Source organism: Catharus ustulatus, chromosome 16 (genome assembly GCF_009819885.2).
Source record: "Catharus ustulatus isolate bCatUst1 chromosome 16, bCatUst1.pri.v2, whole genome shotgun sequence".
Lineage (NCBI taxonomy): Eukaryota > Metazoa > Chordata > Aves > Passeriformes > Turdidae > Catharus > Catharus ustulatus.
The window spans coordinates 4,110,913-4,127,608 of record NC_046236.1 but is presented as its reverse complement, the minus strand read 5'-3'; the positions used below and the strand labels follow the sequence as shown (position 1 = coordinate 4,127,608).

At 39.4% G+C, this 16,696-nt stretch overlaps 1 protein-coding gene across 22 annotated transcripts in view; it reads right to left on the bottom strand.

The window, feature by feature from the left end:
* The window catches only part of RBFOX1 (RNA binding fox-1 homolog 1), a 1,131,477-nt gene that overhangs the window by 352,063 nt on the left and 762,718 nt on the right, over positions 1-16,696 (bottom strand). For 20 of the 22 annotated variants that reach the window (XM_033073813.1, XM_033073810.1, XM_033073809.1 and 17 more), the window contains one exon: positions 11,659-11,700. The exons of the other annotated variants lie outside the window; for them this stretch is intronic. In XM_033073813.1, the coding sequence (XP_032929704.1) occupies positions 11,659-11,700 (42 nt within the window). The remainder of the gene's footprint in view (positions 1-11,658; positions 11,701-16,696) is intronic. 22 annotated transcript variants of the gene reach the window in all.

Sequence of the window (16,696 nt, the reverse complement as noted above, 5' to 3'; positions counted from 1 at the left end):
CACTGCCTTCCAGAATGTCAGAAATTCCTTCAGCAAACTCAGCTGGATTGCCTGACTATTCATTCTCACAATTAAAAAGTTCACTTCTCATACAGTTCTTTTGCCTGAAATCAAAATACTCCCTGCATCCTCTCCCCTTCCATGAGCTGCCTGTCCTTTCCCTTATTAAATTGATTGTACATAGAGATGCTGTGTTTACTTCAGACACTCTCCATTATGAGGGATCCAGCCTGTACACTAAATATTTAATTGGTGTTCTGAGATGCTCTGAATCTATGTATTTTCTATTTTCCTAGAGGGTTCATGGTTCACATCAGTTGGATACTTCTTTCCCAGCAACAAAATGCAAAGTTAACTATTCCAACAGCAAATGCACAGGTGCTGACACTGAACAAAACCAAAACAAATTACACCCTGTTCTGAAGACAGTGACAATCGGGAAATACAATCTCTGTCTCAACCCAAAATGTAAATTCTTCTGCTAGTACAGGCTGATAATACTTTGTGCATGTGTGAAAACTGAGACTTTTATTTCCTTCCCACTTGGAGGGAAATTCTCCAGTAGCATCAAAAGGAGAGGTTGTTCACTCCTTACTGTTCCCCCTTTCATCAGACAAATCACCAACACAATGGCAACACTGATGCAGCCCAGGGTCACTGCTCAGGTCTGAAGCACTTCCCACGACAAAGGGTGGTGGCACTTGGACTGAGCCTAAAAGAGCATCAGCAAGGGGCAGACCAAACATCTGCAGCCCTTGTTTTGAGAAAGCCCTCACAGCTGAGGAGCAGGAGCAGCACAGGGCTGGGAACTGTCTCCTTATCCCTGGGACTGCATCAGGCTCAGCTGGGCTCCACTCAGAGGAAATTGCAAAATGCTGATCAAAGGCATCACAGCACTTCTCACTGCTTTTCACTGAGCAAGACCTTGCTAAACCACAGCATCTTTGCTAACTGAGCTTTGCAAGCAAACACTATTAAAGCATTTCAAAAGATGCTTTGCTTTTGTTCTTTTCATTATTTTTTAACATGAAATTTCATGTGCCAATACGACAAACAAGCAGAGACCGTTCAGAATTGGGTACCCTGCTTCTGTTTAGTTACTGTCTCCTAAGAACAAGTTACATTCAGAGCAAAGGGGTAACAAGCAGGGCTTGTTTTCCATCCTGACCTGCACTTCAAACGAGGGGATTCTCCATGAGCACGGCTCATTAATGCAATTCTTTCCAGGCAGGGAGACTGGTGGCACGATCAGGCTGCACAAAGCCCAGCTGGCCTCTCAGAGGTGATATCTGATGGTGTTCTCTGAACTGGGATGCTCCAGGTTCACTCCCAGCTCTCAATTCAAACTCTGAATAAACTCTCCTGTGGCTGTGGAAACCCAAACGCTGAAGTCAGGGAGTACCAGCACCTAATCAAACACACTAAAGTTCTCTTTGCCTGACATGCACCCTTTAAGACTATTTCTGTTCCAAATTCCAGTCTCACTCCAAGAATTTTGCATTCTTTCCTCCAGCTGGCCAAGGAAAGGCACTCCCTGTGCCTCCAGAGGAGCCCAAGAGGGAAGAGGCTGAGTGCTCCACAAAATGCATTTGAATGCATCAATACCATGCCTGAGTGCCAGCAGCACACAAAATAAACAGTGCAAGCTTTTGGGTGGGGTTCAGTTCAGAAAAACACACAGGAACATCCATCTGCTTTTGTTGCTTACTGTAATATCATCAAAAATCTTTGTTTCAACTGAATTTCCTCTATATTATATCACCACACTAATGGTAGTATGATTCCAAATGCACACTTTGGGAACTTCTTTCTCTTTTTAACAACTTCAGTGTTTGCCAGCACTGTCAAAATAAAGATTGGATGATTCTGAGTAAGACATGGAAATGTATTTTCATTAGGCAATTTCAAATTTTTTTTGTTTGTTTGGGTTTTTTTTTTTTGGGTTTTGTTTTGTTTTTTATTTCTTTTCCTTCCAACTTTTTAAAATAAGAGCCAGTTTTTCACATCATTACGTATTTGATAGCATATAAGCCACAGAGGTCTCTAAAAATTGTGAAAGTCTGAGATTTAAATGTAAACCTAATACCATTATGCATTATTTTGGAGTCTCTAATACATTTTCAATAAAATTAGTGGGGGTAAAAAAAAGAAACTTTAAAAAAAAATTGGCTCAGAATTACAATTTTAACATACTGAATAGAATATGGGTGACTAATTGTTTTCAGCCATTAGATCTGGTTTTCAAACCAGGAAGAACTGCATGGCAATGCTGGGACACTATGATTGCTCTGTTCTGATGTCAACATGTGAAAAAAACCCCAAAATTTGGAGACAAATGAGTTAAGAAAAGTTTTGTTATATTTTTAACACTGATGAATATTCAAAATATTTGACTGTCTCTTTGTGCAAAATAGATACTCTGGATACAAGACCATCATAACTGAAAGGAACCCCCACAATCCCATCATGGACCCCAAAATTCCAGCTGAGCGTTTGACTGGGAAGGTGCCCAGCACCCAAGACCTGCACATTTCAAGGGCTGAAGTAAAATTATGTGGTTAAGTGAATTTATGTTTTTTTTCCCCTAGATTTACAGCTGTTTGTTTTGGGTTTTTAAAACAAATCTCTGTTTAAAGGTGAAAGAAAATGGTAAATTATTACTGTAACAGAACTTTAATTTATTTTGGACTATTACAATCCAGGCAAACATAAAAAAAATAATCCTGATTTCAGATTAAATGATAACTACAATTAGATTTTAAATATCTGCATTAGTGGAAGAAGGACTGTAAATGAGGTATGAGATATCCTGGAGTTGGGAGCCTAATAATTGAGCCAAAAGTCAAAAAAATAAACTGCCTTTTCAAAAAACACACTGCCAGGGCTCATTCGAAAAAATGGGAAATGCCAGTTAGAGTGTCAAGAAAAAAAGAACAAGGGGGAGTTAAATTATCAAAAGGCTGGATTATTTTTTTCCAGTATCCACAGGTCTGAGATGCAAATGTATGAGCACTGAGGTATGTGCCTGGAATCTCAGCAAGCAGAATGTTTACAATACCTTTATGGGAAGTAGCAAACAGATGATTGGTTATCTGCATCACATAAAGGCACTCACCATCACTTGATCATGAAAAATTGTGGGGATAGAACAGGAGATTAATGCAATCTACCTTAAAATTCCCAGGCAGTGTGTTAAGTAAAAAAGGTACACCAGATATCAAGGATGTATCTGAACCATAAAGTAGTTGGGGCAAAGGCAGTATTTTACTCTGTGCTTGTAAAGTGCCTGTAATTTATGGTGCTATATAAATGATTTTTAACAATGATGAAAACAGTTGTAGGAAGCAGTGGTTCAGAGGGAAAAAAAAAAAAAAGAAAAAAAGGAGAAATGAGCTGATAGCATATGAAGCAATCTACAGCACGTAGGGAAAACCAACCAAAAGGTAATAAAACTATTCATTATGTGCTCTTTGGAGGGCAGCTGCTCTCAAGTACCAAAGTGACCTTGAGATGAACACCACTTTTTTACCTTCAGCGTTGAACTCAAAGAGATCTTAAGAATCCAAAGGCAGAGATAACTACTGCATGAAAGAGAAATGCTGGGAATGGAACTTGTGAGCACTGAGTGCATCTGTATTTTTGCCCATTACCTATGGATAACAGTGTAGCTGGCATTTGATGACACACCTGGGATACATCTGCAGCCACTCCTTCACATGAAGGGCTCAAATTTCAGTATTAGGGGAGCACAGAAAATTCCTGTGATCTGATGCACTTTGGTTTTATCTCTCCCTCTCCCTGTCTAAGCCACACTGTCTTTAACGAGAACAGAGGTGATCAAAGCTTCAAAATACACAACAGCACACAGATGTGAGGAGAAAACATCACCAGAACAAGGTCAGCTTCTCCCAGGGGTGAGAAACAGCAAAGGGGCTACAAATCAGCAGAGCATTTTTACCTTTGCTGACTTCCTGGCTCATAAAATGGATCCTGCAGATACCATGCTGCAAATATGGGAATACCAGCTCGGGGTTTCTTCCATTCCTCATTCCTCAACCCTCAATCAGTTTGTCCCCAGCACCTGCAGCCCTTGGTGACTGACTCAGCCAAGGGGCAGGACCTTGCACCTGGCCCTGTTCAGCTCCATGAGGTTCACCTGGCTCCACCTGTGCAGGCCCACACAGGGAAAACTCTGAAACTCTGGATAATACACTCTTGCTCCAAATAAATTTTTGCTGCAAGCTTTTGTGAAAAGAAAGATTAGTCAATTAAAGGTGTTTGTAAAATTCCCTACTTCACTTGTCTTCCAACACCAGGTGCAGCTCCTTCTTGAGCCCAAAGACTTCAAGATGGCACAAAACTGTTGTCAGCTTGATAAAACACAGATTTTGTTTGTTTGATGGAGCTTCTTTTTATTTCTCTATCTTGCTTCCTGGGGACTATATGGAGTTTTTTGGGGTTTTGTACCAAGACAGCCATTTCTGCTGAACATGAAGACTTGGCATTCAGGACAAGTTGGGATTTTGGTGCAGAACAGAACAGAGCTCACTTACACTTCACTTATTCTTACTACTGAAAATGTTGGGACTAAGAACAAACACAACCTTCTAAAATCCTGGCCTATCCAAACCAAGATTTCACTCTTTATCCAGCAGTGGGGTGTGTGTGCACGTCAACCATAAGTCAGTAGGACTGGATCCTTGTCTGTATTTATAAATAAATGTAATACAAATACATACTTTTATGTATATATTTGCATATCAATATTGATTTACACATTTCTGGTGGTTTTTTTAAGGTGAATTTATTTTTTTCTTGTAGTTTTGGTGCTTTTAAAAAATTTGGCAGCTACTTTAAAAAGCATAATGAAATGTTTTTGTAGAGCAGCACATCTGACTGGTTTAAACAAGTTTAGAAAGATTTTACAGAACAGAAAAAGACCCAATTAACATCAATACAAGAACATGATATCCATATTAAAATCTATATTCCTTCATTCTCCTCACTTGATAAAATACTGGTTCAAGAAGTCAGCATAGCTTGGTGACTGTATGTCCCTATAACACCACATTGTTTGGATTGTCCATGTCAAATTGTTTGGGGTTCAGTTCTTACCATATTTTCATGCCTTTCTTGTTCCCTTTAAAAATCTTGATGCTCAGTCTGTTCTTTTATATAGAAATAAATGAGAATAGAAATCCACCATGCAGAAGGACCAAAGAGTGAGTTAAAAATCAAGCACAACTACCTACAACTGGAAAGCCTTTCCTGATTTTTCACAAGCCAACAGCACCCATGGAAAACCACACAACCCCACCCAAGCCAGAAAAGCCTCCTGGAAACACCTGGGGGAAAAAACACTAATCCTGTAAAAACCCCAAATCAACCAACAAAGCCCAAAACCACAACCCCCCCAACTGCAGTGTAAACTAGATAGTGTTTCCTGCTTGAATTAGGTGTGACACTAAAGAGACCATGATCTTTGCTAGTCAAATTGCCTCAGCAACAGCAGAGGTTGAAATAATAAGCCAGGATAGTATAAACACTGTTAAAGCTGTGCACTCAGAGGTCTGATTTCCAGATGATCAAAGAGAAACTACAAAAGCTGTGTGAAAAAAGAGCTCCCTCTCAACAAACACCAACTAAGCAAGAAAACCTTTCTTCTTTTCTAGGACAGCAGCCCTGCTCACAGCAAGTGTTCTGCAGCAGGAGCTGTGTGCAGTCACTGCAGAAAGTCTGAACCAAAAGTTGCTGTTCTCAGTGCAGAAGCTGCTCCCAAACCCACAGTGGATCCAGGACCGGGCACTGCTCATGTTTGTGCAGCAGGAGGAAGAGAGCACAGGGATATTGAACTTATGCTGGGTACAGTCTCAGCAGCCCTTAAACTGTCCAAATATATTTCCTTCTAACCCTTCACAAATGTACCACTTGCTGAACCTTCATTGCCCTTAGTGAACTATTCCCTGTCCCTGGGGACAGGCTGTCTGTGCAGAGATATGAGTTTAAACACACATTGAGGAGCTGCTGAATTCCACACAAATTGCTGCAGCCCTAAATGGAATCTGTCACCCTAAGTGGACTTAGTAGAAACACTGCTTCAGCCTCACAAAAAATTCCTGTAATCCTTCAGTTCCAGCAATTATGAAGCACCATACAGAGAAAATACTTGACTGTGCAAAAATCAAAGTTGAATTCAAAAGAAAGTGGCTCTTGAACAGCAGAAAAGGTGCTGCCTGCTGTTCTCAGAGAGAGATGCCAAAACAACATCAGGACAGGAATGGAAAGTTTTCTCAACAGCATTCCATCAAGAGCAGAGTCAGGACAATACCTAAAGGCCTCTTAATTATTCCTGAAAGAATTCAAAGAAACCTGAAGTGAATGGCACCACTATTGAACAAACACTTTATTCTCTTGATCCAAGGGCCCTATTAGCAGTTAGCATTTGAAGAGAACAGAATCCTTGTGGTGAGAGGCCATGGCACTTGAAACGTGTACCTTGACAGTTTTCATTACCTTGCTATTGTTTTAGTTGCAATAATAATAAGCAACAAATTGGAGGCCAGCATTATGAGTTACTAATCTTGGGAAGGCTCCTAAAATTTAGCAGAACTGCCAAGTGAGACTGCAATTTAAATTTACATTTTTCTAGTTGCCTTATTTTTGGCACACATTTATTTCAAGCAAAGTTAAAATTTAAATGAAAAGACATCCCTACAATTAACCCTTTGCCCCAGTCTTTTTTAGATCTTATTTCCAAGGGTTTTTTTCCTGAGCTGTGATGTGTATTACTCTTTATGGAACCACTGGGAATAGAGTTGGTAAAACAGTGAGCGAGAATACTCCAATTTCACTCCATGTCAACATGTAATACAAATCAGGAACCAAAAATACATCTTCTTATTGATCTCACCTACCTGTATCTCCTCACTACACCTACACCCAGGGTGACACACACAGCTCACTGCCAGAATAACTACAGGAACTAAAGCAGGATCACTTTAAGCCACTAGTCTGGCACATCAAATGCAGCACATGTGAATTCCTAAGGAAAGGATGAGTAGTAAACACACTGGATTGATCCAACTTATCTCTCCTTTGAGCCCTTTTTCCTTTGAGGGACATATTATAGTTGGTAGTTCCTGATTACCCTTCCAGGCAAAACACACACACAGTTTACAAATGCAGACCAAGGGCTTTTCAGAGGAAAGGCAGAAAGTGGCATTTTTTTACTGGCCAGAACCAGCTGCCCTTTCTGCAGAAATGCTGTGAGTTACATGTTGCTCTCTGGTAACAAGACATCACTGACTGCCAAAACAAGCTCATACCCATTTCTCTGCCTCGTGAGCAGTGTGGGAAGAGGTGGATGGAGAGCAGAGGTTCTTGGCCAACCACCACATGTGTTCTGCCCAACTACTACCCTGAGGAACTTCAGAAAACCCTCCAGAATAACATCTGCTTAACAAATCACTTCCCCTCTGATTCTCTTCTTCTCTCCAGTTATTTGTTTGGTTTTGTGCAGCTTCAAAATGATTAAAAAATTGGTGTCTATCACTGAATCACAATGTAACTACTTAGTGGATCAGAGGAACACTGGACACAAAAATGTCAATGGATTATTCTTAATCACTGGAGAAAGCTAATGCCACAACAATGAGCTTCAAAAAGTTTCCCTAAAAAGGTTTCCAAGAGCCTCCATCAATCCAATTGAGCACATTACAACCCTGATAAATTAATGCACTGAATAAAGAGACAAATAAAGCTAAATACTGCAGGATCAGTGTTGCTTAAAAATGATGCTGGGCATCAATGTATTTGCTTTTGTTTTCTCTTTACCTGGCATAACTTTGATATATATTTTTGCTGCATGTTGCACTTTATTTCATTTACCATATAAGAGACAAGACAAATAGAACAGTATTGAATGCAAAACTTCTTTCTGTCTCCTTGAAAATTAGAGCACTATAAAGCCATAAAAGTTGACATTAAATCCAAGATGATAGTAAGAGCCTGCCCTGCCCGTATTTCAGACCAGAGAAAGAACTCTGGCTGCATATAATGTATCTTGATAATAAGCACATGTGAAAGAAGCTGTTAATTAGAGCAACAACTGGGTCACTGAAAATTTCAGATCAAGGAAGCTAATCACACCATTTACCATTAGACCTCATTGGTATTCACAGGAACATTTATAAAGCCTCCCAACATTAGAGTTTAAAATTGCTGTCTGCCCACCTTGGAGAGCTCATCTGGTGTTGCTGCATCAGAACCAAACACATTTGCTTCTATAGCACAACTCAAGCCAGGACAGATACAGGAGTTCATTTTAAACATTAGACTGAATAAATCACACAAAATAATAAATTATGACTTGAAGGCTGGGTAAAGCTGGGTAAGCTTTAAGTTAGCCTGTACATTTAAGTCATGTCCTTGGGCTATGATAAAAGAGTACCACCCCAGGTTCAAGTCAGAGCAGCAAGGAGGTTTGGTGGGGACAGCAGACAGACTTCTGAGCTGTCACTGCCCTTATTTATAGCTTTATGTACCCCAAATAATCTCTACTTAGGGCTCACATCCCAATTTTCTTCACAGCCTTAAATAACCTGTACCACGCATGTTTCAAAGTCTGTTTTTCAGACTGAAATATAAGCAGAAAAGCACTTTTAAATGATTTGGAGCAAGCTGTGAGTTCTGTGTCTTCACAGGTCATTTTGAATGCATCAGAATGCCAACCACACAGAGCCACTCCTGAGCAGCAAGGGGAGAGGCAGCGGAGCAGAGGGTGTGAATGTCCAAACAGGGATTTAGAAACCAGGACTGGCTAACACAAAATACAACCAAGGGGAGTAAAGAGCATCATTATTTTCTTTAAAGGAAATACTGATGAAGCGCAGTGTGTGCAGGGAGGTGGGGACAGCAATACTGATGAGTCAATTTGCCTTTAAAAGACACCATTTTGGTTTTTTTTCAGCATAACTTGATTTAAGTGACACCAGATTAGAAAGCAAAAGGACATTAAGAAACATGAAAATAGTTATTACTCAAGGCAGCACGTTGTAATGAAAATCACTGCCAAGAGAAAGTAAAACTTGAAAGATGGCATTGATGCTTTTTTTAAAAAATCAAATGGAAATTCACCAAAGTTAGGTAAAGTTATGTTTCCAAATGGAATAAAAAACCTCCAACCAGCCTTGCTAGAGATAAAATTCCCATAGTTTTTTGTATAATTTCTCATTTAAATAATTCAGGTAAAGACATTAATGTCTACCTGGGGACTGTACCAGGTTGGCAGGGCAAATAAGTTACACACTTGTGGTTGTTGTGAATTTCAAATATTGAGTAGAAAAGGGTTATAATACACAGGCTTCTTTAGTTATTAGGATTATCATTCATTGTAAATATAATGTATAATGTCCAGAGGCTCTAATATGAATGAGTTTCATTATTCTAAATGCTTTATTCCAGAACAGTGACGTGCTGCTCTGCATTTAGAATTTACAAGGCAGTGAAACAGATAAGAGGTGAGAAATGTATGAAGAAATTATTTTAGTCAGAGTCGGATATTTCCTTCTACAGCCACACAATGACTAATTATTTACTTCTACTATTATGCTTTTAACAAGCTTTTCTTTTGAAACTTTTAAATTACTCTTAGACTAAGGAATTACTAGGGAATCAAAAAAGGAGAGTGGCAGACATTTCCATCTAAGACTCAGCAAGGAAGTGGGAGATATATCTTTTTTTTAATCGTATTATTAGATGATCTAACAATAATCTGGTTTACTTGGTTTAACAAACAACAGGATGTTGGCATTTTGTTGTTTTAATCCTGTTTCTGTGTTCTATTTCAATTCTTTGAGCTGGGATGAAGCACCACTCTTTGTGAAGGGACTGCCTCACATCCAAGTACTCATGGCAGGTCACAAACCCCAAAAGAAAGCACGCCAAAACCTGATTCAGCCAATGAAACATTTCTTTAACAGCACTGCTGGGTTAGGGAGCCAACCTAAAAGTGGCAGGATGGTCAAGTGCTCAAAATGCAACATGTCCACACAGTACATTGAAATTTTGGTGTGACCTTTTGTCACAGCAGAAAAGCCATGAAAGCCACAGGGGTCTCTGGGACAGGAGCAGGATTTACACCAGAAACTGTGTTCAGTGTAACAGGAACACCACAGGAGTTGTGGAAGAAGATGTGCCTAAATTTAGTAGGTTACAGACATGGTTTTGTCATTTCTGCTATGACACAGAGGTAGCCTAAGCACTGAGCTCATTGTTAGACACAAACGTGTAACACTGGAATAGAAATATGCATCAAAGTTTCACTGCACCACATTTCATCCACTGCTTTGAAAAAGCACACAATTTTACTTGAAGCAGGAGCTGTTGGCCTCCTCAGGTTATATTTAAAAACAATGTTTTCCTTCATTCAAGGGAGAAAATAAAACAATAAAAAGAAATTAAAACTTCCTTTGTTCTCAAGGCACTGCTACCTCTTGAAAAGCCTGTCCTTCAGGTACTATTGCAATATTTTAGCTTTGACAGCTGCTCTGTTGAGACATGAGTACTGATAAAACAAAGCTTTGTCACTCCAGCTCCAGTACAATGCAATGCAGTCACATGTCAGCAGGAAAAGAATTGAGGACAATGTGTGATGCATTGTTCTTGCATAACTTGTTTACCAAAAATCTTATTACAAGTGTGGTGAGGACCAGCTGAAGCATCTAGATATGTTGATGGAGTTAATCTAAAGAATGGCTGGATGGACAAGAACACTGCACAATGTACTCTAAGACAAGTATATTCTTTATACTTGCAAGTCATGCAGGCACTGCTGATGCTTAGTGAACAGCAAACAAACAAAGAGCTGCTTTTTCTGTTCCCTTTCTTCAGGCCTACCTCTCCCTCTCTACTTGCATGTGGGATTTCAAGTAAATACTCATCATGTGCTATCAATAAATCTAGGTCTATTAAGCAATACTCAGAAGACCAAAAAGCTTTTGGTGGGTTGGGTTTTTGTGGTATTTTTGTTTTTTTTTTTCTTTTAGTTAATGAAGGCTCTTATACTTTCCCAAACAAATACTAGAACCAAACAAGAAATATTGCAGTGGAAGAGCATCTTCAGGGATCTGCAGCATTTGAAGGGCGCAGAGACTAAAAGCTGTTTAACATGGTCACTCTAACACAGGAGAAGGGGAGAACAAGAGAGCTCAGCAGCCTGGGCTCAGGAACTCCATCTCCTTACAGACTGTGCACAACCAACAGACACTGAAATAACCAGCCCTGCCACTGAATCCTCTCTGGAAGGACACAGACTGTAAAAATCCACAGGATAACATCTTCTTGTGGGAAAGGATCTGAGAGTGAAGCAAGTCTGGGGACACCGTGACCTCTGGCAGTGCTAAAGCTGCACGGGGGGAGCTCAGAGTGCTGGGGTCCCATGAAGAGGCATTTACTGCCAAATCTCACCACATTACAGAAAAAAACCAAACTTGGATCTATCTACCTCCTTTATACTGAATCATGTACAATATTTACCAACAAGCAACAAATGAACTAAATATGTTCCTCTTAAATTAAGTAATCCATCTGTCAATAGCACAGACTAGACTCTGCTTATGTTTTAAAGAAATAGAACATTTTGCATATCATTGCACTTACCCTTAGCTGGTCTCTTTCACAATTCATCTGTTGTTTTGAACTCTGCAAGGGAAAAAAGAAGAAAAAAAGCCAAAATAACTTTGAAAGCATAATATTTGTGCCACAAGCAAGCTGCTAACTCTACCTATCTTCCACATATAAATACTGGAAATGGAGCCATTTATCTGAGCACAATATTGTCCTGTGCATTCATGCATAATCACTACTGAAAAAAAAATAAATTCACTTATTTTTTAAATTTACAAAGGTCAAAACGAAATTAACACCAGAACCCACCAAAAAAAACAAAACAAAAAAAAAAACAACAACAACAACAAAAAAAAAACAACCCCCAAACAAAACAAAAAACAAAAACAACCTGAAGTAGAAAAGGGTCTTGTTTAGATTTTAAACACCTCATTAGCAGTCCAGTTTAGGAAGAAGCTCTCCTCCTTTTCTGTTCCATCACAAGTCTCTCATATTTGTGACTACCCCACTGCTTTGATAATGTGATATACTCATAGCACAGCTCAGGAATAACGATACAGAATCTTTAAATAAGGGATAAAACACTTTCCTATGAAAACATCCAGTTCTAATCTGGTGTAAAAGTCACTCTGAAGATCATTTGATTCCACAGCATTTTTTTTCCATACTGCTGTTTGTGCTCTGCCAGATTTTGAAACACCATTCAGAGTGTGAGAGCTGCTGGTTGAGCAGGACCTGACTCCCTGTGACTGCAGACAGTGGGGACACAGCTTGGGACATCCCAACTCTGCCAGAAGGAAGAGACTCCTCCAGGAAGAGCTCTGGGAACAACAACTGCCCTGAAAACACCCAGCTCCCAGCCTGCTTCCCTGTTCCCAGCCTGCTTCCCTGCTCCCAGCCTGCTGTCCTGTTCCTGTTCCCATCCTGCTGTCCACCTCCCAGCTCTCTAACCCAATCATGCACCAGGACCTCTGGAACCAAACTTTCAAAGCTTTGCTCAGGAAGGCACTCAGGTGTTGATCTGTCCATGTGGAGAGAGGAGTTTTGTGTCTGGCTGGGTTTTTCTTTCATTTATTTATTTTTTTTTAAACAACAATTTTAGAATAATTTTAGAATCATTAGGGAGCATAATTAGCCCTGAAAGTGTCATCACAGTCAGTTCTGTCATAGTGTAGATGGCAAACAATCCATCAAACATGAAATTGGATGCAATGTTTCTGAGGGTATCTTTAAAGGTTTGGAATGCACTTAACACCACTTTGTGCTTACTGAAAACACCAACCAATACCCATTTGTATAATATATTTTTATTCCATAGTGATAATGAAAATGGCAACTTCTCAGTCAAACTTAGGTTACTACAAACAAAATAAAACTTGTCTTCATCACAGGAGGAGTCCTGGAAAGTACATTACAGGCTTAACCTTCTACTTGTTTAGCAGAAGTTTTACAACAGAGTCCCTGTATGAAAATACAACCTTAACAGAAACAAATGCTCTTTGAAGTTCCTGGCAGGGACTAAAAAGTGAAGGAAGTCAGCACAGGTCTAATTACAATTCCCCTAAGGAGTCAAATTAAGTACAGCTGAAGTGACTGTCACTTGCAGACCAACAATTGCACTTTTCAAAGTTCATGCCTTTACACCAGGTATGAGTTACTTTAAGGTTAGATCAGTCTGCATTGTAAGTGTGCTTGCATAAGGCTTAAGAGTTAATTTCAGATCTGAATTCCACAGGAACCTCTTCACCTTGATTAAAAATAAATAGAATGGAATATTTCAATTCGAAGGGACCTACAGTGATCATCTAGTCAAAGTTAGAAGTGAGTTTGGGTTGTTTTGTTCAGGTTTTTTTTACTATTTAGCTTTTCTGTGTTAGAGATTTTAACCTCTGGTGGTAGGATGGGGGGAGATTTGCAATGCAAGAGAGGTGAAATATCTAAGATAACAAGAAAAAAGTGTATCAAATATTCATAGAGTAGAACAAGGGTTATAGTTGTTAACTATTTAAGCAAATAGTTAATTTTGTATTTTAGATAATAGCCATTTACTGCGGTAATTTGAAACATAAAATACCTGAAATCTCAGAGATCAGAAAAATTGCATTTAAGATGGGGGAAAAGTGTTCATGAACAGTGGGAGAATACAATAGAGAGGCAAAGAGTAAGTGAATAAGAAGACAACCACATCTCAACATCCAACTGCTCCCCCACATCTGGCAGCCAACCAACACAAGAAAACCATGAATTTACTTTAAAACAAACAGCTTTCATATGAATGTGAGAACACTATTTGGAATTATTTTTTGATTCAACCACCTACATGACACTCAGTTTCCTCAGAAAGGAAAAAAAACAGGAGCAAGGTGCAGGACACACCACTGGGGACAACTCCCTTGGTTCAAAGTTCAGCAAATGGTTGAGTCTGAGCTGTGTTTTAGCTACAACAACAAAATCCATTTCAGAGCTGGCTTCCCTCAGAGTGCACACCCACTCAGACAGCTCCCTCTCCACCCTTCATCCTAGGAGCTTTCCAGAAAAAAGCAGCAAGGCTTGGTGATAAGGTATTACTAGGATGAGATTAAAAGGAAAAAATATAAACAAACCAAACTTACCTTCATGAAAAAAAAAAAAGAATTCATCGTTTAAACATGGATGCCATCTGCCTGTCTGGCCCTCTATTTGTCAGATCAAGTTTATTAAAATACATCTGGGAAAGGCTCACTTGAACATGAGCAGCTCTCTGAGCATTTCACTAGTGCCAAATTTGCTCTCTCATTTTGTCTTTTTTGCTATCTGTGCCAGTTTAAGAGAAACATCCTGGCAGTACTCAGCACTTAAGGGAAAACATAAATAATGCATTTACAATATGTAAACCTGTACAGATAAATGAGAAAAACTGAAAGCCATAACATATTTAATTAATGATCAAGAGAGCCTGGAAGCAAACCTTGTGCACATCCTGCAATTTTAAATATGTTGCTTCTCAATCCTAAATTGACTTTGTTATGGCTCTGGATTGAACCAAATGCAATTAACTATTTATTTAATTTAGTTTAAGACTGGTCAGTATGTTGAGTGTCATTGTGTCAAGCTCTCACATACTATGAATTTAGTGGAAGAATGCCTAAAAGATTCACTCCTTTTAAAGGACTTTATCAAGGAAAAATTTTGAAAGAACTACAGGCTCCTTTATAGGACAGCATTCTTAGAAGACACTTGTGCTGTCAGGCTCCATCATTCTAAAGCAAAAAACACCCTTTGGAAATACTGTGCAACCTGCTGGTGCCATTCCTGTTAGTCCAGGACTAGAATGGGGAAATCTGTTTTGTTTTCTCTAGGCAACAGTAAGAGGGCAGAGACTGAATACCTGTTAAATATATTTATCACTTATCCTCCCTTCATAAGCTGGCTTTGAGGAAACTGGAAACCAAACAGAAAAGGGGACCCATCTGTGCATGAATGGACAGACTGAGAGCAGCAGCATTACTGCAGGTGTTAAGGAGCACCAACAGTCTACCTGGGAAGCATTTTGCTGTCCAGTTTGTTAAGTGTCATTTTAAAGAAAGGGCTTAGGTGATTGGGAAAAGAGAACAATAATAAGGTTATTTACAGAAAGTATTCACTTAAATGTAAAAGAACATTTCTGCTGCAGTACAACATTCCCAAGTATTGGTTTTACATTTTCAAATTCAAAATGTTTTCAGGATTGAGGTTATCTGAAATGGTGCACAGTCCCAGTGGCTGAAAACAGCTGAACATCTAATGTCTTTTATCTTCTAGATATTTTACCAAAACTAAACGTGTGGTGTATGAAAGGTCCCCTGATATTGCTGCCTTTCTTTTTACACCCCAAAAAGGGGTGCAAATATGATCACTAGAATTTCACCAATACTGTTTTTATTATTACAGTCAGTACATAACATGAATGGTGGAGCTTGAGAGCCAGGTGAGCAAGGCTTGGCACTGAGCACAGTGCCTTTACCACAACTTACCTCCCAGCTGGTGACTGCTCATCATCTGACTGAGAAATTACCTTTCTCCTCATGCATAGCTAGATGAAACAGCTGAAATCAAACCACAGATTATCCTCTCACAGTTGTAGCAGTTGTGTTTCACCAGACACTTTGGGACAGTCCATACAATTTCATACTACCTGCAAAATCCATCTGTCAGGGCTTTCTCTCATTAGACACTCATCTGACTGGAAAAGTCTTCTGTCAAAAGTTCAGTGTTTGGGTTTTTTCCTGGCCACATTACACAAAAAGGCTGTGCTACACAAGGACATGCACCGTGCACTGCTGTGTTTCATTTGCAAAGTCACTTCCCTGTCTCTTTTTATTACTTATTAGTGTTCATTATCTCATTGCCCTGCAGAATTCAGAAGAAATGATACTCCAAGTTATTTAATATGTGGAAAGAGTGTGGGCTTGTACATAAATGTATAAATAATACTGTGTATTAATCTAAAACTGCCTCTCAGTACTACATGTGAAACCCCAAAACACAAGTGAAGAAACAGCATCCATCCCAAGAGCTCACAATGCCACTCAGTAGAGCCCAAGGTGCTCAAACACAGAGGACTCGTTAAAAATAGCAGTAATTGCATAAACATACAGGAAGAAATGAACTGGAAATGGGGATTTCAGAGCCTTTGGTAGTCACTTACAGCAACATCTAGAAGCTTTCTAACACACCATCAGCATTTCTTCCTCTAGGAGTAACTGGGATCACCACTTTCCACTACAAGATGCCTAAATTTTCATGGGCATGTCTCCTGAAATCCCCCAGATGTTGAGGACAGTCTGAGGAGGAGATAATGTGCCGACAACCACAAAGACTTTGTGTTCCATTCCGTTTCTAACACAAAGGGGCACAGAATATATATGTCTATGCATATGCAAATTCTTTCCAGAACAGAGAGCTTCGGGTTTCTCTTGCCTAGGTATGTGTGTTTGCATGCACAGAATTTTAATTTCCTGGGGTTTTATTACCACCATCAGTTATTGTGCTCCAGCAGAGGCTGGAGGGACTGATTTATTCTCCAATGCCCTTGGCTGGGTATTGTATATCG